We start from the raw sequence: 25,104 nt of genomic DNA, 5'->3' as shown, positions 1-25,104 counted from the left end.
GGGTGGGAGAGCCCAGGAGGTCTGAGCTTGCTCCTCCTGCAGGGCACCATCTGTGGTGCAGGCCCTGGGAGACGTGTTCCAGGCAGTGCACGGGCCGCACAGTGCACCAGGCCTGCTGGATCTGGGCACGGTTTGAAGTGATTTCTGCTGAATTCTGCCACGTCCCTTTGCATGAGGAGGTGCTGTGAAGACAGAGAAGTAAAAAAAATATCTTTCAAATCTTTCCTCTTTCAAATCACGGAGACATCAGAAAGATATCGTTAGCCACATGTGGGCTAACTGCTAATAAATCGCCCCGTTCCTCACTGACACGCACACAGATACACCTCCATGCACACATGGGCAGAGGAAAGCGGGCTCTGCCTCCCGTGAATAGACAGAACCGTGCAGGCACCAGACAAACATGAACACAGAGGGAGCTGTGTACAACTAATTACACTGAAACGCTGCAAACGGTCAAAGTGAAACCTGTAGGCCTAACGCATCCCCACAGCCAGACCCTAGCGTCACAGGTAACACAACCAGCGCTTGCCATCCACAGCAGCAACCAACCGTGGGCTCACAGCCAGGTACAACTGACCACCCTGAGGCACATCCACCCGCACTCATAAATACACCACGTGCTCAGAGATGTCCTCAAGTGAGGGGCTTGTGGGATGGTCAGAGCCATCCCGAAGGCAAGATCCGGAGCATTGTAATCGTGTCTGGTCTTTCCAGTACCTTCTTTCAGGTGGCATGAGCCCTGTCCCGCAGTGCTTGTTTTACTGTGGATGTACCAAACTCATCTCACCTGTTTCTGATTTGAAATGGGCTGAAATATTGCAGCAGGTTCACCCTGGTTGCTACATGGTATGGGAAGGCCAGTAATTGCAGTCTCAGAGAAATGTCAGTGTTGCGTGAGCTGCAGCTTGGCCAAAACAGCAGAAATGTCTCCCTCCAACCTCCGCCTCTGAGCCAGTGGTGGCGAGGACCACAGATCCATCTCCAGCAGGAAAACCTCTCCTTTGCCCTTTATAATCTGAGACAGGAGGACTGGCTCTGCCTAAAATGCTTGCGAGTGCCCCACTGCTTGGGTTTCCCCTATCCCTCCTGTGACCTGGAGTATAAATCCTGTTTAAAGCAGGCAATATACCCTGATCACAGCCTCAGAGCTGGTTTGGAGCAGGATGTAGTCTCAAGAAGGAAAGGGGCGGCTGTCATTCAAAGGCTGTATTTAGTGTCAGGACTCCCAGAGGGATTCACCTGGCTCTGCGTCCATAGGACCTCAAATGAGTCACTCTAGGCAGCACAAATTGGAGCAGATAAACTGCTTGTGATGTGGCCACTGCCTGATTTGTGTGTGTGTGCTTGATCTGTGATGATCTGTCAGCCCATGCCTTTCTCCACCAGCCACCCCTCTTAGACGTGGTCTCGTCTGCTGAGGTGCCTTGGGCAGATTTGCGTTCCAAAATCCCAGCTGCATCTGGCAATGGTGAGATGGAGAATCAAATGTTTGCTTGGAGGTAAAGCAGGGAAATGCTAATGGCGTTGTTTCTCCCATTCCTTTGCTCAGTTGTATTGTTAATTACGAAGCTTTGTACGTTGCATTCTGGAATTGTCATGCCCTCGTCAGTGTGGATGCTCTGAGCACTGTAATAAGTCATTTCTCCCGGCTGTCCCTGCTAACCTTTCTCCTCTGTGTTGTTAATGGGAAAGAAGCTGGGCTCAGCCACAGCATGCTAATAGTCTGCAAGGGAGCCAGCTCAGAGCATGTGATGGGGGGCTGGTGGGAAAAGGGAATGGGAAAAGTGGTATGAGGAGTTGCATGGGTGCTCAGAATTAAAATCCTGGTGAAAGTGAAAACAGAGGTGCTGGATGATGGGAAAGATGCGTTCCTGCTTTTGTCAGAGGGGTTAAAAAATACAATCAACATCCCAAAGACAGTCAGGAGACACTACACATGTTTCTTTCCAATAGCTGCAGGCCTTTGGGGTAATGAATTCGAAGAGTCTCAGTGCTATCCCCTAAGGGACACTATGTCTGCTTGCTAAACCTCTGCACTTGCTACTCTTTGTTCTGACAAATACCAAGCCTCGAAGAACAAGCAAAGCTTTGGATCAAAGTGCCTGTGGGAAGCAGGGGGCCCAGGGAATAGGGTGGGCAGAGCTTGCAGCGTTTTAACTGGAGATAAAGGAGGACTGCAGCCCACAGCAGAAAGATTGGCTGGACCTGAGGTTGGTCATGGAGAGCCCTGGAGATCACAGATCTAGCAGGGTGGCCATGAAAGGGGTCTCAGGCTGAAACATCAGGAGTGCAGCAAGGCAAGCCAGAGCAGCACCAGCAGAGGTACATGGAGGCTGTGTGATCCTGAAGTGAAGAAGACTGAGCTGAGTGTCTGGGAGGAAAACCTACGGCCAGGTTGTGGGGGCAGAGGGTGATGAGATGGGCTCTGTGCTGTGGGTCTCGATAGGGACACATCCTTTCAAGCCACTGGTTGTCTCATTCTGGTTTGCAGTGTGTCTGAGGGCTCTTGTGTTGTGTTTAAACCTGTGTTTGTAGCACGGGCACTTGAGAAACTCTGAGCATACCAACAGGGCAAAAGGTAGAAAGCACCCCTCAGGCCACTGTTGTGCAGATCTTGGGCAAGCAACCCCTGAGAGTGTCACTGTAACACCCCTCCAAAGCCAGACCCTGGAGTTTATTTCATTCCCCTCACTTTGACAGGCCACTTCCACTGTGTTATTTAATGGAAAAAATTTGGCTTTGCATTTTCCCAGAATAAGGCTGCTGTTAAGTGCACCCAATCAGCAAAATGATGTTCTTCAGCTCAGGCATGGTGCTCTGCAGCACACAGATGCCACTGAGTGAGACCTGTTGTTCTTCTCCTCCTTCACCCACCAGCACTCTCTGACCTTCCTAGTTAGCTGAGTAACTTTTGCAACCCACCTTCCCATTACTTCTATTGTTCTGGTGTAGGAGAGCTCCGCAAGCTCCAGTAAAAGGTGCTTAATGTATAATTCCTGCTTCTACCTTGCATTACAGCTCCCCGTTTGAATGAGTACTTGTTCTGTATGGCTTTGACATATATTTGCCAGTCTTGGTCTGGAGGAGCCTGCTCAAAGCATGCTGTAGTGCAGGGCCAGCCCACTGTCCCCAGGGAAAGGGCATGGCTGGGGCAGCAGGGATGACGCTGGGGCTGGGAGGATCATCTGAAGGACTGCAAGGGCAGGCTGGCTGTGGTGTTTCAGGATGTGTCCACACCACTCCAAAGTGCAGTGCTCTGTTCAGGTGCTCAGGCTGGCTCCAAAGAGTGGACACCATCACCTGAGAAGGACCATGCCAGGGTATCCGAGAGGCTGTGGGGAAGATTTAAATAGTTCTGGGGAGGAGTAGCCACAAGAGGCTTGGCAGAGAAGCGGACTGGCATGTGGTGCCCTGGTTGCTGGTTTCTCATGTGTTTCTTTTCTCTTTCACACCTCCTCTCCAGGAGTTCTCGCTTGCGGCGGGCATGGCAGAGTACATCCCCCAGCCTCCCTCCACCTGGCCCGCGGACCCACAGCCCCCCAGCGCCTCCACCACCTGCCCGCTGGAGCCTGTGGACCTGGGGGTCTCGGAGCAGCGAACGCTGCCAGAGCAGCCCCCATCCTCCCCGGAGCTGGGCGAGGATGAAGAAGCCACCTCCCCGCCAGATCCCGACGTCCCCTACCCTGACTTGGCTCCGGTTGTCTTCTTCTGCTTGAAGCAGACCACCAGCCCTCGGAACTGGTGCATCAAAATGGTGTGCAACCCATATCCTTTCCAAGCTGCCTCTCCTCCCGTCTCACCTCCCGCTCCCTCCTGCCCCGTCCCTCCCCTCTCCTTGCCCACCCAAGACACCTGCCAGGTAAGCAGTGAAGTTTCCTTCATATGTAATCAATCGTTTTGTCCATGGCTTGCATTTAAACAGAACGTCAGCTGTTGCAATGTGTGTTCAAAAGAAGCTGCTTATGAAAGAAGGGACTTAAGAGAGAGCTGCCGACAGCCTGGATCTCAAAGGGATGGGTGGGGGAGAAGGAGAGATGGGGAGAAATGCTGTAAAAAGGCCTTGTCTTCCCCTTCCCCACACACAGAGACAGAGAGAGGAGCTGCTGGCCCAGGAGCTTTTGGGCAGGTCACCATGAATGGACAAAGTGTCCCCCTCCTTTGGGCGTACAGGGTTAGTAAGAGTTGAGCTTGTCCTTGGTAAGGAACCACCACTCCTGGACCTTGGTTGCAAGGTACCACGGTGACCAATTGCGTTTCCCACAAGCAAACATCACTGTCCTGGAGAGGTCTCATCATGATTTCTGGCCGTGAATGAAGTGGAGGACATATTAACGAGTGCGGTGATGAGCCTCATACATCCTTTGGGATGTGATTACATCCTTCCCTTGCAAGGGAGGCCACCAATCACACACATATGTCCCCACTCAATCTCGGTGCCTTGGCTGCAAGGGGAGCCCTGCAAATGATAGGCACCTACACAGCTAATTAGTACCAAGGCCGCTAGGTAGTAACGATATAAAAAGCAGGCGGAGGGCAATTGTTGCTCTTTGGATTGTGGGACCCTTCAAAGTGGGAGGAAGTGGAGGAGATGATGAATCATCAAAGAGGTTGGTCTGAAATTTTACATAAACCTTTTTCTGGCCAGAAATCTCATGTGGTGGTGTTTTTTTCCCCCGGAAATTTCTTAGCTCCTAGTTAGGTGGCTGTTGTACATAAGGATGGTTTTTGTTTTTGATGCATCTGCTTCTAGGTTAAATCTGAGTGTCTGGTCACACAGCAGAGACTTGCAAAATATTGCTAAGGGACTTTTCAGGATGAGGAGCTAAACCCCGAGTGAAGTCTGGAGGTGCAGTTAGCAGTAGCAGATGATCTTAGATGGCTGATGAATCTGGAGATTTGTTTGAACTTCAAATATAGTGAAAGGTTTGGGTTTCAGATCTGAGCTCTTGTCTTAAAGTTCAGAAGCCTTTAAAAAGGTTTTACAGTCTCAAGTGCAGGTTATGACTGAGAATTTGTTGGAGATCCAGGGTTTCTGCTTTCCTTTCTACTGGTTGGTCCTTAAGATTTTGAAACTTTGTAGTGAATTATGCATTGCTTTTCAATTACTGTGTGGCTGTGCTAGCTATATGTCCTGGGAATCCTGTCCCAGCGTGTGGTGGGCTCAGAGTAAAGCATGAAAGATTAGTGTCCGTGCAAAGGCTGCACTCAGAAGATGATAGAAAAGTAGTAGGCTAGGTTTGGGATGACGATTTGCTTTTGGGGAAGGAGGCTGTTGGGGAAGAAAAGCATCCATGTTTCTGGCTGAAAATAAATCAATCTAAACAATCCCTGCGGTTTGGTACATAATGTGGAGTTTGTTTTTAATATCCTGGAGTTGTGTTACTCAAGGAGCTTAGCACAGTATGCTTATATTAGTGTTTAAGGGTACATGCATGGTGTTTGACTTTGAAAAGGACTGTTTCATAGCAGATTCTATGGAGGGGAGGAACAAGCCTTGCTCAGTTGCCTGTTGATGACTTTCCACCTGGCCATGTGTGACACAGGTGTGAAGGGTTGTGGTGGGGCTGCTGGAAGCCTCTTGAAAGGATTGCTTCATGAATTTTCACCCAGGATTGCTGGGTGAATTTAGGAGATTATTTGTAAAGTGGAGACTGAGTGGAGAGGATTCTGCTCCTCTGATTTTTGTCTCCTCTTATAGAGGACTATAAGAGGAACTTTGAATGGATCATGTACTAAGTAGTTCCCACATTTATCTTTCTTTGAAGAGGGGATGTTTCTGCAACCTCAAGTTTTCCTGCAAGTAAATATATGTTCTTGGCATCACACTTTTATTGACAGTACTGTAGAAATCATACGGTTCCATGATCTGGCTGCAAATCACTCCTCGTGATCTTATCCCCATGAGGAAATGAGCCCCTTTGTAAGGGATACTTCTATGAAAGTCAAATATCTTCGAAGAATTTCTGCCAAGAATACCTGCTTTTTTTTTCCTGTTCTGAAGTTTTTCACCCCTGTTATGTTGGGCTATTAACTCTCCGAGACTCTTGTGCCAAGCAGAGGCAGGCTGAGTCATCATCACAGAGCAACACCTGACCTTTCCTGAAAACTCAGCAGAAAAGGGGGGACATTAATTAAAAGCCTGTTAATCTTCTCATTGGCTTTCTACTAGGGCAGAGCTTCATGATCATTATGTTTGGAAGTACTGTCAATGAGACTTAAAATGGAAGCTCTGATCATTAAGGACTAGGTAGTAATTTTTGTAAGCACAAGGTCATTAACTACTAAATTTCAATTTAGGTAATTGCATTCCACCTATTTAAATCCCCCTCCCCTGAAGATAATTTTTTTCTTCCATGAGCAGTCCTGCAATTTTGTTATGTGCTATTAAACAACTGCCATACTCCTTTGCTGCAGTGCAGTAAGAGGAAGGCGAAAAAACAATTGTGTCAGTGCTTTAAAGTCACTTCTGGTTGTGTATTAGTGTATAAATGTGATGTTTTGGAGAAAAAAAAGTCTTAATTTCATTTTAAGATAGGGAATTTGTTCCACATGAGATTTGTGATGCTTGCTACCCATAGAATATTTACTGGGCTTTTAGGTGATTACACATTTCTGGGACAGTTTTATGTGCAGTATGAAAGAATGTTTGAATTACCCTAGTTTACTGAAAAGCAGACTTTTTTCAAAAAATACTGATTAACCTTGTTAGATGCAGGTAACTGCTGTGTAATCAGCTGGGTGTGTGATGTGATGCTGGCCTGGTTCATGGTAAATGTGCCCATCTTTAAGGGGAGTTGGGCTTGCTGCAGCATGCTAAAAATCCAGCCTGGTCGCAGAACAGTTTATTTAGGTTGATCTCTATTTTCTGTTTTGATGAACAGAAACAAGACTGGCTGCTCTGAATTGCAGATTGTGGGGCTGTTGCAGCCGAAATGTTAACAGTCAATATTTGAAATACGGCTTGGAGAGAGCAGCTGCAAGAATTTTTTCTCTTATATAAAACCTAAACTCCACGTCAAATAGGATTTCAAGCTGAGGTTGGAGGGGAAATAGGGTGAAAAGTGTGAAATGTGTTTCCAAAACAACTGTGTAGCATTCGTCTTATGAATTTATAAAATGTTTGGAACTAAATAAAGGCCATGCCACATGGCGCTTTACAAATGGATCCTGATGCACTTTGCAAATTATGAGAAGATTATGGGAGAGATGCTTGGAAATCTGCATCTCTGCTTGACTTCTTGGGGGTTCCAGAGAGGCTTCATGCTTCACCCATCATAGGGTCAGATGTGATAGATTCAGTTTGTCCTTTTAGTCTTTCTTTAAAAGAAACTCTTTCCAGGAGGCTTAGACCTCCCTTTGCGGTCATATCTATAATATTGACATGACAGCAAGAGCAAGAATGAAGTATGCCATTAAAAAAAATCAATGCTAAAACTGTAGCAGTAACGAGATAGGCTCTGCAGCTCGCTGCTCAGTCATTTTCTTGCTTTTTGTTATATACCAGTCCCCTTCCCTCATTTGTGAAGTATGTTGGTCTTTTGGGTTTCTGTTCTGCTCTCATGCAGAAAAATGTTGCTTCCAGTTGATTTCCGTGGTCTAGGAGCAGGAGGTCAGGCCCCAGTTATGCAACAGATCATGTACACAGTTAACTTTTAGTACTGGTGTCTGTTTTATAGGGTACAAAGCAGGGTGACTCCTCAAAGCTGGTAGGACTGCTTATGTGTACTGAGGGGCTGTCCCATAGCTCATTAACGATTCTCCAAGAAGGGGCTTTGTTACCTTATGTGTCTCTAAATCTTCTGTTAATAAGCTTCTGGGGCTACCTTTATTATAAGCTGTCACGGCAGTTTTCAGATTGAACTACGTGCTTGGCGAAACAGTGAACCAGCCTTGGGCACGTTGATGAGAGAGCTGGGGAAACCCACAGGTTAAACTCCTGGTGCTGCAGGCATCACATCCACATGAGCAAACGGAGTGCAAAATGGTTGCAGGTTGCGACAGCGGTGGTTCCTGCTGGTGCTGCCCTGCCTGAACAGAGCAGAAAATCAAATGCCAGAGGAGCAAAGGGAATGATGTGTGCGTGGGTCAGTAATTGGTACTTCTCCTGGAGATGTTAAGCAGGAGATGCTGCGGTGCATGGGGACACCGTTGCCACAGCCAGTGCCTTTCAGGTGACGCGTGTGGCTGAGGGGCTGACAAATCTTCCGCTTATTAATAAGCTTTGGGTGCATAGGTGTGTTACGTTATAGTTTGAGCAATTTGTTCTGTGCAAGGGAAATTTCATCTGCAGTTTCTGTAGCGTGTAGTACCTGTTTTTTGCCATAAGCTGTTGCCTTGTGTGCTGTTAAACCCTGGCTGCAATCTTTATAACAAATGGATGGAGGTAACTAATAAGCAAACACCTGCTGCAAATTTATTGCAACTCTTGTAAGAGTTGATGTCTGTCTTAAGGCTTGAGCTCCTGTAATCCTCTGATTAGGTTTACTTCTCCTTTTACACATTTACTTCTACTTATATATGTGTATATAGACACTTAATTTTCAATTTTACATGGTTATATGTATACAATTTATATATTTAAAATATTATGTACTTAATTTTTAATTATATATATACACAGACAAAAAAAAAAAGAAAGATTCCTACCTCTCTAGTAGGTGGAGGAAAGCTTGGAAATGTGACCAGAAGGTATAAAAATGCATCAAAATTTGAGTGTCTTATGAATTTTAAGCAGGATTCATCATTCTTGAGGACCTAGGGATCATGGCTTTCCATTCCTGGGGTCAGCAGTATCAGCTTTTATATGCATAGCTGGAAGGCACTGAAATGTGTATGTTATTCCTGCTACTCCATTTTAAAGACAGATGCCTCCTGTCTCTCCTTGCAAATCTAGCTCACAAGGCAGGTGAAGAGTCTGGCACGTATTTGAGGTCTTGGATAGCTTTGCATTGTTCTAGGTAATCAGGAAGATGCTGCTCTGCCCTCAGGCATGGATTGATTTCTGTTGATTACATTTCTCTGTAGACCTTCCTCCAGCCAACAGATAAATCTGTATACCAGAGAACCAACAAGTGCAAGATGATTTTTTTTTTGTGTGTGTGAGGTTTTGTGAAACCCCTCTGCACTCCACAACGTGCTAAATCAATTTTATATTTGCTCCTATTGCATGGGAAAGTGAGCTGATCAGAGCTCTCCAGAGAACGTGGTTTTAGTGGCATCTGTGTTCCCCTGGGCATGCAGTGAAGGCTTTCCAAGTTTTAAAAGGGCATTTCTGGATAGTGGACTGAGCACTTGCTGACTAGCACCCGGGGCTGCCTTTAGGGTTGATGCACTTGTTCTTCCCAGATGCTACGGAGGGGAGGCAAAAGGGAATGTTGAGAGCAGGTTTAGGCTGGGAGATGTATTTTAGTGTTTCCATAACAAAATCTTGAACACAGACTTTCTCCTGGGGTGGAAACCCTGACACCCAGTTGCAGTTTGTGGGCAAAAGCAAGAGGCAGGGGGAGCATTATAGTGCTTAGGACCGGAGTAGTCGGGAAGGAAGCTGCCTCTGCAAAGCTAGTGACAAGGGAACATCATTAGTGTGGGTTGTTTGATGTGCAAGTTTGCAATGGGAAGTTTAGAGGGATCGTTTACACAGTCAAATGTGGTGTAAATTGAATTTAAACTCCTGAATCGTCATTAGTAGCGCACAGGGGATGGATATGCTTGCAGGGAATTTGAATGCTCACAGTCCGTAAGAAATTGGCTGGGCTGCATGCGTGTGAGATGTACGAAATTCCAGGCAAGTGGGCAGATATAAAAGGCTGAGGTCTAAATTTGTCTGGCTTGCAAGCTGGCCATGTATATCTGAGCACAAATGCTGAGACAGGATATCTTGCTGCCTCCCATCCCTTCAGCTGATTCTCTGGAGGTTGTTACAGTGAGAAGTCAAAGACCGCAGATTGGAAGTGAAACTGAACAGCACAAACTAAACCAGGCCTCGAAGCTCTAATGGCCATAGGGTCTGACAATCAGAAGTAAGGCTGGAAGAAATCGTTAGTGCAGATCTATGTCTTCATGCAAAGCTCCGAGCCTTTTGTCTGTGACTGGAGGATAGATGCCTATTGTTGGAGGAAGGACTGGCTGAAATATCGAGGTGGCTGGTTTGGGAGAGGGGGTCATTTTTGCTGTGTGCATGCCCTACTGCCCTGTTTCCCCAGTAAATGCCAGGAGCAATAAAAGACCCGCTAATGCTGCATGGCCGAGTGCTTCAGGAAAGTGGGGCTAGGGATCTTACTGCGATTTTTTTTCCAAGGTATCTCTGTGCAGTCCCTGGACTTCTGGTCAATGTAAGCGAATAGAACAGGGAAGCAGGCAGAGAGGAGAGGATGGAAGTCTTGTATGTCATAAATCAGTGTTCTACTGCACCTAGTGAAAACAGACCGATTTACACCAGCCATTGCTTTTCAGATTAGCTTGGGAAGACTGGTCTTGTCATATTGCACAGCGCTACCAAGTGCAGACAGCGTGGTTGGTGCCATCCTGAGGGGTGTGTGGCAGCATCCGCCCAGAGGAGAGGGATGATGTCCTCTGAGCACAGGGATGGTAGCAGCACCCGCTGCTGGGGACCTCCCCTTCCCTCTACAGAGCGTGCTGCTGAAACGAAACGCTGAAAGCCCTTCTGGAGCATATTGTGTTTATTCACTGGAATATATTTTGCCTTGGAGATGAGAACCATTTGCTCTCTGAAAAATGGTCAGTTTGCCTTTTCCAGCCTTCACGAACGCGGTAGCAGGGCATGTGAGGGAGCTGGATGGGGCTCTTGGTGTAATACAAAGGGCAATAAAAACACTCATTTTGAGTTAAGGCCTATAAAATACTCTGACCAGACCTCTAATTGCATGTTCTGTCATAACAATGAGAATTAAATAATACAATTAACCACTAACAAATTGACCAGCTGCCTACTTGAGGACTCAATGCTCTTCCCACCACAGAGAGGAAGGGCTTGCTGCCAGTTGAATTTGTGTAACCTGAGTATAATACTTGATCAGAGCTGCTTCAGGTGAGAAATGGCTAAAAGTTGCATCTCTTCTGCAGCAAATAGCCTGCAGCTGGATGGTTAAGAGGAAAAAAACTTGGCCTGTTTCAGACCTGGAGGGAACACGAGCAAAGAATCTGTCAAGCTGTCAACTGCTAAGCTGGGAAGATCTTCGTGGTGCTAGAGAGAAGCTGCCTTTGGAGGATGCAAGCGTAGGACTTCCCGCTGCAGGCCTGCAGCCTGGTGGAAGATGGACCAGGCTCAAGCTTGCATCCGCTTGTCCTGCACTTGCTTTGCATACTCTTCTGGTGGCCCAGTGCAACTTAGGCTGTCCCTTTCCCAAATCCCTTGCATCGCCCTGTGTCACCGCCTCTCCGGCGCTTCACTCTGCCTGCCACAGGGAAATGCAAGGGAGGCCCTGTCTGAAGTCTCTCTGAAATGGAGCTTGCAGCCCTCTTGTTGGTGGGGGCCATCTGAATGGGGCTGAGAAGAGCCCCAAGGCTGTTAAAAGGGGCAGATCTCTTTGGTGGGTTGTGCTTGCCCTGCTCGTGGTTGCCGCTGCTCTGGATGGAGACAGAGATGCTTGTCCCGGCCTTCCTGGTCTCCAGCTCTCTCCCTGCCTGCTGTCAGAGTGGATCAGGACAGGGAAGAGGCTCCCTTGGGCAGGACGGGGGATGCAGAGCTATAATGTGGGTGACCATCTGTCTGTCCCCTGAGACAACGGTGCCGTTTACACTTATGTACTGTAGCTCGTCAAAGAGGAAAGATAAATCTGTCCTGGCTCATGATACAAAGCCATACTCTTTGCTTATCTTTTCTTCCTTTATTTTTCTCTCCCCCGGTCTCCCCTCATCATCGCCTACTGTGCCGGAGTCTATAAAAGCTTGCTACTGTTGCTCCCCCTCCTCGAGTGTGACTCGGAGCTGCTGTGTCCCCGCAACTCCCCCGGCAGCCCCTCCTGTCACTAGCCACCCTGTCTCTCCCCTCTTCTTTCTCCATCTGTAGCAGTCTGTCATTTTTCCCCTCTCCTTTTTTTCCTTCCCTGGCTGTCATTCTCGGCTCTCGCTGCTAGCAGCCTGTCTCCATTGATCGCTGATGCCCTCGGATCAGCTTTCCATCCAGCCTGGCTTTAAGAAGAGCACTCTACAGAAAGGTGGGGATTGCTAAGCAGTGACCCAGGCTTGGTGGCTGTGCTGTGGTGGGATTGATGGCTCCTCACCCTCCTCATCCTCACAGGGTTCTTCCATCCCCAATTAGACAATCTTATTTCCAGCCTGGCTCAGCACCTGTTCTCCTCTGCCCTCCAACGTGCGAGTGGCATCTCTGACATCTCCATCGCATGTTTGTGACCCCCAAACCTTTGTGGGAGCTGTTTTATCTTTACTTTAATAACTCGGTTTTGTTTACCACTGCCTCCCCAGAGTAGCATAAATGCTGAAATACCACAAGGGCTTCCAGATTGCTTGTAGCTTGAAGTAACTTGGATATCTTGAGGCAGAGTGAACCAAATGCACCTCTTGTGGGATTTCATTTCTTAGTCACGGATGAAAAGGGCTAACATCAGTACAAATTCATCCAAGAGAAAGCTGCTGAATCCAGTGCTTGTAATGCTAGCTATGAGATTTGCCTCAACAGGGAAGGAATGGAAAGAAAACACATGGTAAAATATTAACCTTCCTATTGAAATGGGCAGCTCATAACAAACAGCATCTGCTCTGTTTTGTGGCATGGAAGAGGCAGGAGTTCAATATTGGGGGGGGGGATATTTTCTTCCACGCAGAGGCTGATAGTCTCTGAAGTCAGAGATCCAAAATCTCTGCTTGCCTTCCAAGCCCTGCTTATCATTTGGGAGCACACTAAAACACCGTGAAGATGTACTTAGCAAATCTGCACGCCCTATCATTCACACACCCTGAGAGGATGCTCCCTGTGTTTACCTGTACCTTGTATCTTGCTTCTCAGCCCAAACCTCAGCACTCGAGTTCAGCATCAAATCCCCGTAAGGACACGAGGTCCTGATTTTCTATAAAATGTGTTACCAGTCTGATAGCAGGCGTTGTTATTAATAATTAAGCAGAACCATATTCGAACAAAGTATGCTTTGTGATATATTATCATCTTTGTCATTGTTTCTGTTCATGTATTTATCGTCTTGTGATGTAACTTTTGCTGTGAGTGTCCTGGTTTTATGGGTGAACCTGGCAGGCCCTGCTCTGCGCGCGTGTGAGATTCAGGCCAGGCCTTGAAAGTGTTTGTCATAAGTGAATTATATTAAAAAAGACACGCTCAGAGAAGTGCAACAGTAATAATATATTGCCTTTGTGGTACTGCCTGATGTTCAGTGCCGCTGGCCAACTGTGATATTTCTTAATGAAGGATGTTATTTTTTTTCCTCACGGCAATTTTTTTGCTTGCTTTTTTTCTTTCCCCGTGGCTCCTTTGATTCATATCCTTGATGTTGCAGGATCCTTCCCTGCTTTGGAGTTTGCTCCTTTTTTTTCCCCCCATATGTGTAACCCGCTGCTTAGCAGTCTCTCTGCTGGCAGCTGTTGTTGTCTTATCTGGAACCCTCTTTGGAAATAGGATTTTAGTGACTGGAGGGGCCCTAGATGGTAATCCACTCTCTTACACAGGAAAATCCTCCAGCGGTAGAAGTCTCCTCGCTGTTTCCTTGTAGCATTTTGTTCTTCCCATGTTACTGCTTCTTTAGTTTATCTCTTACAGATTGACCCTGTTGTCTTCCCCTGCATGGGTGACCTCATAATACACGTTCCTCTGCACCCAGAAAGGATGTTTATTCTAAAGTTGCCCAACTTTTCACTCTGTTTATCACTTAATTAAATTTTAATTTGAGGTCTGGGAGACAGGGACCAGGCAAAAGACCTGGGAAGGATGCTGGAATGGGGGACCTAGAAGCTCAGGAGGAAAATCAGTCCAGAGATCAGAGAGCTAAGGTGGCGATAGTGTGATGGGGGAAACGAGAGAGAGTAGGGGCTGGGGAGTGATGGTGTGAGCATCCTGGTAAGGGGACTGGGCAAGGCTAATGGGGGGGTAGGTAACTGGGGAGAGGGTACTTGGGTGAGAGGGAGCTGGCTGAGGAGGTAAAGGCTTGGGTAAGGAGCCTGGGGGGGCGCAGCCTGGGTTCAGGCTGCAGTGAGAGGGGTGGGATGGGGGCATCACATATGGGGGTGATGGGGCCAGTCTGCTCCTGGGGTGTGTTCCTTGCCCCAGAGCCTGCATGCTTTGCAGTCCTGCTTCTGCTTTTCTGCTGTCAGCAAACTTCTGTAAGACCTGCTGGCTAAATACTGCATCACTGTCTTCACTGAATGCCATCCCTCCCTGTGGATATCCTGTGCAAGAAACATGTCAACATGCAATGAAAGATTGTGGTGGAAAGGGAGAGAACTGAGGTGCCATAGTTATCCTTAATTCTGACATCATTTCTTGGATTGAGTCGCAATGAAACAGTCTCTCCTGAGGATGTTTAAAGCATGATTTTTTTTTCCAATGGCAGCTGCTAATTTATCTCAGGATGGATTACTGCTAGATGAACAAGAGGTCTCAGAGGCTACCCTGCTGCCCAGTACAAAAGCAGTATTTCAGAGAACCCAGCAATGAGTGCTAGTCAAAAACCAACCCAACCCGAAACTTCTCACGAATTCTGCATGGACAAAGCAATGCTTGTTTTGGCAACTGCTGAAATTCAACTTTGATTTCCATCATAAAAAAAAAAAGTAGCCACATCTTTTATGGAAATTTCAGCTCAAAGTGCCAGTCAGGTGAAGCTCTAAGCAAATGAGTGACTGCTGGAAGGGAGAAGAGCATAGGGTGGGATTAATTAAAATTAGTGTTATCAGTGTAGCTGCATACAGCCTTCTGCCATGTAGTTCAGCTCTAACTGAAGCCTTGCGTTCCCCCTACAATACAATGATGAGCTATTAAAGTAGGTACTTAAAAAAAAAAAAACACACCCAACTTCTTCCAGAGAACCATGACCCAGGATTTTCTCTAAGCACAGAATTAATTGCATCGCTCCACAGTGCGTTTGGGGTGCTGTTATTTCTTTAACATGCGTTTCTAGCATATTGTGATATGTCACACATGCTTTAAATATCCAATAGCTTTTTAACTTTTAAAAATCTATTTCACACTTAGTGGCATGCCTGTAATGCATTTTTCTGGAATGTGTGGCAGATGTCTGGAGGAACTGTTTTCTCCCATATGGGGGTTATTTTACTGAAAAATGAAATAGGATTGGCACTTCACTTGATTTCCCTGAGCTGTCACACCAGGGATTCTCTGTCTGGGTGTGAGACATGAATTCAGATCATAGGTAGACTGCAGAAGGTGAAATGCTCTCCCTTCTCTGGGTGAAGGGGAACTTCCCATGGAGAAACGTGCTTCAGGGTTCCCCTCACCTTTCTCCAAGCACTGCAATGGGAGGAGGGCAGGCTGGGGAGGTCTGCACTGGGATATCCTGCTCCACGGGACTTTCTGCATGCTCTGTACGTGCAGAAGTAGCATTAACTGGGTATGTGGACTTTCCTACGTGAGGAGGAGGAGGAAGGTGGTGGCTTGGGGGTTACTCAAACCTTCAGGGAAATCCCAATTTTTGTGAGCCAGGTTCCTGAGGTGGGAGCTAAGCTTGCACCTTGGAGTTGGATGTAAATGAATTTGACTCCTGGATGGAGTCATAAATGCTGGGGTTGCAGTTTTGGCTACGTCAGGCCATAGCTGTATGGGATTATGTGGTTTAGGGACAGAGAGGATCAGATTGCTGTCAGCCAACTGTTTGCACGGGTCTGGTGGTGTGTTTTGATGCCTCTTCTCTGCCCTAATTGAATGTTTTTTTTGTTCCCGTCCTTGCACTATGGTGAATTGTGTCCCTCTGTCTTCTTCCTGTTCCCCATGGACATGGACAGAGCACTGCACTTGGAGCAAGCCCCTCTGACCTTCTGTTTGCAACATGAGAGGGGAGAGACAGGGGAAGGAGGCAGAGCAGAGAAACTGCTGCAAGCCCGCGAAGCTGGGGCTTGTGCCAATATCTCGCCTTTGAAATAAAGACCAGGTGTCTCTGGAGGAGTGGGTAAATGCATTGATAGTAAGTGCTTTATGCTTGGGTAGCTGAGTTTCTTCCAGCTTTACATTTCAGATGTCTGCAATGCTTGGCCTACACCTCTCCTTGTGCTCAGCTTGGGACAAGTTTCTGGGCAATAAAAATGCCCAAGGCTTATCCTGCTGTTGTAGCAGCCTCACTGCTGCATGTGTGGGTGTGGGCATGCTGCTGTCAAGACATTTCTGGGCAGCATTTCCAAGGGATGGAGGAGAGTAGCCCTGGGCAAAGCCCTTGTTGAGGGCTGCTTATCACTTGAAATAGAGGTGTGAGTTGTGGGGCTGCTGCTTAAAGGCAAGGGGGTGTGTGGCCAAGTGACCTGGGACTCTCCGAGCAGGGCAGAGGATGTCTGTGGTCCCATCAGAGGGAAGCAGAGGTGTTAAGTTAGGCAGCTGTAACAGGAGAGCACAAAAGTGATTATCTCCTTCCCAGGCCACTTGATTACTTGGGATGTTTGAGTGTGATTAAGCAGATTAACGTTGTGCACTTGAGGCTTCGTCTTGTACCTGTGACATTACACATTCCTGTGCGTGTGCGTGAAGGATTTCCTCATCCATCGCCGTGACACCTCTCCACTGGACGCAGGATTATTCTTTTCTGATGCACTTAGCTACATGCTTGCATTTGGCAATTGCACGGAGGCCACAAATGCGCTGTCACGAGACTTACATCTCAATCTCCCTCTCCGCTCCTCGACATGCACGTACTGAGAGGCAGGCTGGGGTTAACAGGCGATGCTCGGAGAGCCAGCGTGGCTCTCAGCAGCAGTGTCTGCGTGTAAGCAGCAGTCAGATGGTCAGAATGCATTTAGATTTGGACAGAAGAGTGCACAGAATGTTACCCTGTGTATATATTGCTTTTATGTATTATTAACTCTCTTCATTGATGATAAATTCAGCATAAATGTATTTGACTAATAATTATACAATTACTACATAATAAATAATCTAAATGAGCTTTTTATTACTCCAATTTACAGGCATCTATATAAATTGGAGGAGTACTCACCATTCTCCTCTTGCCATCCCTGAAAGATACAGAAGGATTAGAAGATATTTGCACTGATGATGCTTAGGTAAATATTTGACCTGCTGGCAAGTTCCTCTTTAATTATCCCTAGGAGAGATGCACCGTGCCTTCCACCGTGTATCTGGCTGGGTGATGTGAGGAGATGCAGAGAAAAGAGGAGAGACCCTGTGATGAAATTCTGAAGTGGACCTTATTAGTTTTGGACCTCATTAGTTTTTTTTTCTAGAAGGTGGTGATTTAAACCTGGTGTTACCGTTCAAGGTGTAAGGGGGAGTGTGGAGCTATGATGGAGAACTGGTCGCCGTGAAGGAGACTCTGTGGGATGGTGTGCACTGGGTCAGCTGGAGGCCACTGGTGTGGATGGTAGCGACCAAAGGGCATCAGATGGTTAAAATCAATGGGCTCCCAAATGTGGCTTGGGTGCGTTGTGGTCCTGGTGTGGATCATCAATGCAAGGAGCTGTTCTGAAGGCAGCAGTGGAGCCCTCTCAGCCCTTCCTTGGCCACCTTGTGGCCTGACTTATTCTGGCAGCCAGGGAGGGATGTGAGATGTGATTTAGTTGAAAAGTGAGCTATGGGAGGCAGGGGTTCATACCTAGGAAATGATCTGTGGGGAGACTGTTTTTTGGCAGAGGCAGGGATGGGGCTGCACACAAGGTGGTCTGAGCCTCCTTGGAAGATATGGAGCTCAGGGCTGGTAAGGACTCAAGTGTGTGAGCTGTATTTTCTGTGGATAATAAACTGACAGCTTCACTGACTTCTGGAGAGCTCTGCTTGTTAACCCCAGCTCAGGGCCTCTTGGGTTTCTCAAACTGGGGTATAAATCTTACAAGAGGGAACAATCTCTTTCTTGCAAGACTTTGTCCACCTTTTGTGTTCTGGTCAGGCTGAGTATACCTTAAAGGACAGCCTTTGTCTGAGCTGTCTTCGTGCACTATCTTCCCCAGGCATTTAGTAAAACAATGAAATCTGAGCTGGCAAGTTGGCTTTGAGTTTCAGCTTCGCTTGGTTTGTGATTTATTCAGATCAATTCTCCTTTCCCCAAAATGCTTGTGCCTCACACCCCATCCCCCAGGCAGGGAGGCAGCTGTTGAGTTGTCATCTCTCTGCTTTCGGGAGGCCCGGTGGGAAGAGGAGACAAAGCAGAACATCTTCTGCCTTCTCCTCTGGCTGCGAGTGGGGAGCTGAGCTCCCGGAGGAGCCTGTGCTTGGCTGCTGCCTGCGCCATGGTGGGATGTTGCTCTGGGGATGCTCTCGAGGCAGGTGTTGCTGGAGGGAAAGAGAAAGGTCTAAGAAGAGGTGAGAGCAAGCCTGGGAGCTGTGGAGGTTTTTGGTTCGGGTACTTCATTGGTCCTCTGTGTGCCCGTCCATCTGTCCGTCTGAGGAAGAGACGCTAGGCAGGACCTCCAGGGACAGCCAGGTGAGCTGGAGCATGGAGGAAGCGCAGGAGAGGGGACCTGGGGAATAGGACGAGGCAGCGTGCCTAGGAGCTGGCATGTCTTTAAACCTGATGTGTTGCCATGGAGTGTGCCTGGCAGTGAAGCTCCCTTGTTGCTTCTCTAATCCCATTCAGGCACAGAAGAGTGGCGAGGAGATTAAAAACAGAGCGAAGCCACCTCATTGCCTGCTGTAGCATGCCCCCCGTGGCCCTCACACCCTCCACTGCCTGGGCATTTCTGTGACTTTTGTGGGTGAAACAGCCTCTCTGGGACTTGCCATCCAAGGCAAATGTGTCGCTTTCCCGTGTCGTGGGAGCATGGGAGAGCACCTGCCACTGCTTCTGCACAGATAACGCGGGGAGGGAGATGGGACCTTTCTGGAAGCCAGGCGAGCGTGGGTGCAGGACTGGAGGCAGCAGAACTGATGGCAGTGCTCCCACTAAGGCAAACAGGAGCAGAGCTGGGTTGGTGGAGTGCTGGTGTTACTTAATACCCTCATTAACAACTGAAGAGGAGGCTAATGGTCCTGTAAAGGAAATTTCATAAGATCCTTGACTACAAGATATTATAGGTAACGTGACCTAGAGAGGTTAGCAACAAGAAAAGATTTTGACCCCTGTTTATCATCATGCTTAGCTTTGTGGTTCTTCCATCAGCTCTTCTCCCCATCTGCTACCTCCTTCTGCCTTGAGATCCACCTCTGGCTCTGACTCAGCCCCTCAGCAGGGCAAACCGTGCTTTTCCCCATTGCAGAGTGCTGGGCACCAGCCCCATCAGATCTCACTGGCATCCTCACCTCTTGCCCCTCAGTATCTGCTCTGCTTGTGGCCCAATGTCTGCCCTACTGCCTGCTGTGGTCTTTTTGTCTGTGTGTATGGGAATCCCTGCACAGCCAGAATGTCCTTTACTCATCTGTGCCTACAAGCATCCTAATTCTCCACATGAAAAATTGCTTCCTTTGTTTGCTCTCATTGTTTGGTAGTAAAAAAGTTGAGCCCCAGCATGCCTTGAGCATCTCATAGGGGAATCTCTAAGAAAAGTGTGAAAGGGGGCAATGGAGATAGAGGGGGAGATGGTGCATCTGACCCTCCACATGACGGTGATCATCCTATGGTTGATGAGCTGCAGGTGAGGTGGGGTCCCTTCAGCAGGGTGAAGTTGGTGCAGGGGCTCCTAGGGGAGTCAACCTCCACCTGTCTCCTCCAAGCGGTGCAGGAATGTGTGGTGGTTTTACTCGGGTGGGCGGCCGAGCTCCACCACAACCGCTCTCTCACTCCCCCTCCTCAAAGAGGAACGGGGAGAAAATATGATGAAAAGGGCTCAAGGGTTGAGATAAGGACGAGGAGATCGCACAGTAATTGTTGTGATGGGCAAAACAGACTCAGCGTAGGGAGATAGTAAGATTTATTACCTATTACTAACAAGCTAGAGAAGTGAGAAACAAAGGAAAGAAACCAAAAGCACCTTCCCCCCCAACCACCCTCTTCCACTTCCTCCCCCGAGCGGCGCAGGGGAACGGGGGAATGGGGGTTATGGTCAGTCTATAGCACTTCTTCTCCACTGCTCCTTCTCGGTCACTCTCGTCCCCTGTGCTGTGGGGTCCCTCCCATGGGATGCAGTCCTTGATGAACTGATCCGGCGTGGGCTGCCCACAGGCAGCAGCTCTTCAAGAACTGCTCCAGATATGGCTCCGTACCACGGGGTCCATCCCTCAGGAGCAAACTGCTCCAACCTGGATCCCCCACGGGCAGCAGCTCCTGCCAGGTCACCTGCTCCTGCGTGGGCTCCTCACCACGGGCTACAGATTCGGCCCGGAATCTGCTCCAGCGGGGGTCTTCCACAGGCTGCATCCTCTGTCACTACAGGTCCACCTGCTCCACCGTGGTACTCCATGGGCTGCAGGGGGACAGCCTGCTTCACCATGGTGCTCACCACAGGCCGCAGGGGACTTCTGCTCCAGCGCCTGGAGCACCTCTCCCCCTCCTTCTTCACTGACCTTGGCGCCTGCAAGGCTGTTCCTCACTCCTCTCACTCTCCCAGCTACTGTGTGGCACAGCGTTTTTTTTCCCTGTCTTAAATATGCTCTCACAGATGCGCAAAACAACATTGCTTATTGGCTCGGCTCCGGTCAGCAGTGGGGCCCTTACCAAACATGGGGCAGCTTCTAGATCCTTCCCACAGAAGCCACCCCTATGGCCACCTGCTACCAAAACCTTGCCACGTAAACCCACTACAGAATGAAGCAGTTTCTCAGGGTACGGCATATTGATTTTCTTTGTTTTAGTAAGCTGTTGCCTCCCCAGGGAGAGGTTCCCTGTCCCATGCCAGGTTCCCTTTCACCACAGCCAGGAATGCTCCCCTCTTATATCCAGGGCCCTTTTGAGGGGTGTAGGGGGGAAAACCCTTTCCCTTTTGTGCTTGTAGGACTCAGTTCAAACACCCTTCACTTGGGAAAACCAGGACTTGAGCCTGGCTACAGGTGACTTGCTCCAGTGGAGTCTTTCTTGGGGACCCTGCCAGCCTCCTGTAGGGTCCCTGTGCAGCTTTGCCGATGGGTCTTCTGCCTGCACATCTACCTGCCAAGTTCCTTGTGCCCACACTCGATTTACTGAGGGATTAACGTGTGTCTGAAGTGTGGATTATTAATCCTGACCTCAGGCAAGAATGAAGAATCTTTTCATTAAGAATGAAAATAAAACAGAAAATGAATAAAAAAGGAAACGAAGAGGCTGAAGGTTGAAAAAAGGGAATCAGGAGGAAGTGTGGAAGCAGAGAGAAATAAATTTGGTTTGGGACTTGATTTCTCTGTGGGCAGAATGGAGAGAAGGGAAGATGGGAGGCTTAACAGGGCAGGAGAGGAGAACGAAGGGAGGTAGACTGAGGGAACGGATGGCCAGCAGAGCCCTTGCCTAGGCAGGCTGCCAAGGGCCATGGACCTGCTGAGATTTCGGCAGGGCTGGGCTGAAGCAGATGGGGAGAGAATGATTGCAAGTCTGAAGGCTGCATGAAATATTTAAGATGCTCCATCAAGCTAGCTTCTCAGCAGTGCTGAGATGCTGGGCCAAGGGGAGGACAAGAAAAATTTGGCTGATAATGGGAAGATTTAAAAAAATAAAATCTGGCAACTTGCAGCTCTGCTTTACATCTCTCCTTACCTCTTGCTCACTTTTCTGTAGCGGTGACACTGTCACTAGCTGGTTATGCTGTGCACAAGGACCACCTTCAGCCTCAAGATTTATTTTGCATTTGTTTTCCTCATTTTGCTCCTCTTCTTTCCCCACCCCCCAAACTGACAGCATCCCTCAAACCATCCACTTCAGGCTAGTGAGGTCTCGCTCCCTCCTTTCTACTGCTGGGGTAGGGCGTCCTTCTGTCCCCTTTGGGCACTAACACACCTTCTCCCTCACCCTACTGTGCTGCAGAAAGACACACAATGTATGGGGGTCACCTTCTTCAGCCTTTTCCTTCCACCTCATGCCTGGTCCTTTTGACAGTCTGCTCTTGGGGGGCAGTGGGAGACTTGAGCAGTGCTCAGCGCAGTGAAGCCTTGGGCTCAGTTGAGGTGATCACAGAACCAGGGGATGATTGAGGTGGGAAGGGACCTCTGGAGGCCCCCTGCTGCAGAAGGGCCACCTGAAGCAGGCTGCCCAGGTGGTTTTTGGAGACCTTCAAGCAGGGAGAGTCCACAGCCCCTCTGGGAAACCTGTGCCAGTGCTCTGTCACCTGCACAGTGAAGATGCAGGAGCAGAATCTGATTGAAACTGTCCACAAGGATTTTTCTGTTGACATGGATGGCAGAGGCAAATCTCTTGAAGGAGTGGATGCCACTGAGTGCCTGGAGATCCAAGCAATGGCAGAGGCCAGTTTCTCCTGCTTGTCCCTGCTAGAGAATGAGCACGCTGTGAGTAGTGCCAGGCACCCACCAAAAGGCTGCTGACCACGCCGCACAGGCAAGACAGTGTTACTGGTCAGTGGGGCTGAAATCGAGTCTGTTGGGGATGGTGCTTTCTCTGCACGTTACTTGGTAGCCTCTCCCAGCAGTGCTGCAGGGACCCCAAAGGAAAGCAAGGGTCAAATAATTTCAGCAGCGATGCTGGAAAAGCAGGCACTGATTGCTTTTCTTGTAAACTTGCCTTGGAGAAGGGGTGAAAGCTTACTCCAGAAAGCTTGGCTGTTTCTTCTCAAGAGATTTTGAATCAATGCATACTGCACTCTGTCTAGGTATAAATACAGTGACTGTGTGTGATAGCTTCACCCTTTCTTTCTCCTCTTTCTCCCATGGGAGAAGCAGAGAGGCATTGCCTTCAGAATGGATGTGTGTAGTCACCATGACCTAGTTTGAGAGAGAAATCCAGAAGGGGGAGGAACGTGGCCATTAAGTCAACAGATACAAATGACTACACTACCCCCCAAAACCCAGTGTTACATTAATTTAGTAATTTAGGTCAAGCTTTTCTTAGGTAAAAAAAATAAAAAATCATGACACCTGTAGCAGTCACTGTTCTAAATGTAGACAACAATCCAGGCTTAATTCTGAATCTGTCAGCTCTGGAGACTCCATTTAGAGGTGACAGATGCTGCATTTTGCTTTTGTGATCATCTTGTGCGTGGTGCGTTCTGCCCAGCAATTTGCTGCTTCCCCCTCCCCACAAACCACACTTGACCTTTACTAAGAGGGTGGAATTGCCTATTTTTTTCCCCCTGTTGATTCACCCAAGATCTGCAGGTGTCAGGTCAGCAAGTGCATGTTCACCTCTTTTTTTTTTTTTTGGTGGTTGGGAGAATATGAAGTACACTTGACATGGTTCACAAAGCAGGTGAGTCTGGATCATTGGTCTCCAGCTTTCTGTGATTGCTCTGTCTGGCACCAGAAACATCACAAAGACAGTTCAGTAAACAAATATTACTGTATTTAAGGCAAAATGTGCCATGGGTCCTTTCAACAGAAGCACAGAACTACACCAGCATGAGTTAAAGGAATGAATAAAAAGTAAATGTTATCTCAGATGACAAAATAATAGGCTTTCATAATGAACTAGCATCCTTCCCTAGGAGTGATAGCTTCCAATAAGCTTGAGCTGTTTATTCCATTGTTTGGTAATCACAGCCAGAAAGTGCTCAGGTTTTTTTTTCCACCCATTTTTGTAACAGGAAACAAGGTACTGAAATGGCTGGTTAAGGCTATTGACAAAATATCCACTGTACAAGTCAGCAGAACACCATCCAATTTCTTGAGACATCTGCATTTGCAAGAGCAGTAGGGCAGCTTCACATGTGAGTAGATTATGTATGGAAAGCCTACGTGTTGGTGCTGTCTCAATTATCCCGTATCAAGATTGATACCAATATTTCTTTAGCTTTCCTCAAGTGTTATTCTTCTTGGCTGTTCCCATTCACCCCTCATTAGGAGGAATCCACGAAGGGGAAGTGAACGGTGAATTTGGCTCAGGAGCTGGTGAGCTGAGAGTGGCTGGCATCTGGAAGAGTGCCTAAGGGAAGTATTATGCCTGCTGATCCCATTTTTTCACACTTCCCTGGGCAGCTGTGCTGGAGCCCAGGCTGGACAGACATTTGGTCCAATTCAAGATGCCCATTTATTTTTGTTATATTCCTCTGACTGCTCCCAGACTATTCCTCTGATACGCTTTCTGAGAGTCTGTAAACACTGTCATTTCCTTTAGCAAATGTTCTCTGCTTAATTCTCACTGGGACTTTTCTACTCCTTTACTTTCGAGTTTCTTGCCCCTTTTTTGAGTGTTCCCAGTCCAGGGAACACCATATCTCCAGCTCTGGAGAGAGCAGAGCAGGAGCTGCTCCAGTCTAAATACCTCTTGGGGGGAATAATTTCTGGCTTATGGTCAATAACCAGGAGTGAGGTTGGAGACTGCCATCTCAGCACCCTGAGGTGCCCACACCACATTTACCTGCAATGTGGGAGGAGTGAAGTAGTGGGACATCCCTGGTGTCCCATCCTTCATCCCTCCTGCTGGAAACAGGTGATGAGTAAGAGCCCCCTCCCAGGAGAGGTAACTACAGGCTCTGACTCTCCCCTGCTTTGTAAGTAGATGCAACAAGGAGATGAGCAGCTTGTTTTAGGAACCCAACCCCTGAAGGGGGAGATTACCTCTCCCTTGGTTGGATAGGTTGGCCTGTGACTGGTCTGAGCACAGTACGTCCTACATCATGGCTTGTTTTGTTTGTCTTCCCTCCCTCCTCTTCAAGTGTTCGTGGACCTTTGGTCTAAGAATTTAATTAGTGACCTTTTTCTTCTAGGCTGTGATACAGGCACTGGTAACAAAGAAAGATCTTGACCAACTTACTAACTAGTTGGAGGCTCAGCCCATGTCTTGAAGTTCGTTTGAGGACAAACCTGGAGCACAGTGAACAAGAGAGCAGGCAATTCGTTATCCTGAGGCTACTATCAGAAATCACCGACTGGACTGAAGGATTTCTTTCATTGCACAAAGGCCCAGACCTGTTATATTACTTTTACATGTC

General features: G+C 48.0%; 1 protein-coding gene across 6 annotated transcripts in view; it reads left to right on the top strand.

Moving 5' to 3' along the window:
* The window catches only part of CACNA1I (calcium voltage-gated channel subunit alpha1 I), a 161,868-nt gene that overhangs the window by 6,071 nt on the left and 130,693 nt on the right, over window positions 1-25,104 (top strand). For 3 of the 6 annotated variants that reach the window (XM_048069774.2, XM_048069773.2, XM_066996050.1), the window contains exon 2: window positions 3,467-3,768. In XM_048069774.2, the coding sequence (XP_047925731.1) occupies window positions 3,488-3,768 (281 nt within the window). In that variant the 5' untranslated portion in view covers window positions 3,467-3,487. Of the gene's footprint in view, window positions 1-3,369; window positions 3,769-4,535; window positions 4,611-25,104 lie in introns of those variants that run through there. The other 3 variants (XM_048069772.2, XM_048069776.2, XM_048069777.2) reach the window with 3 other exon arrangements.

The sequence above is a fragment of the Anser cygnoides genome, chromosome 1 (genome assembly GCF_040182565.1).
Source record: "Anser cygnoides isolate HZ-2024a breed goose chromosome 1, Taihu_goose_T2T_genome, whole genome shotgun sequence".
NCBI classification, from domain to species: Eukaryota; Metazoa; Chordata; class Aves; order Anseriformes; family Anatidae; genus Anser; species Anser cygnoides.
Note: the sequence above shows the minus strand (reverse complement) of the source record. Positions and strands in the feature narration are given on the sequence as shown.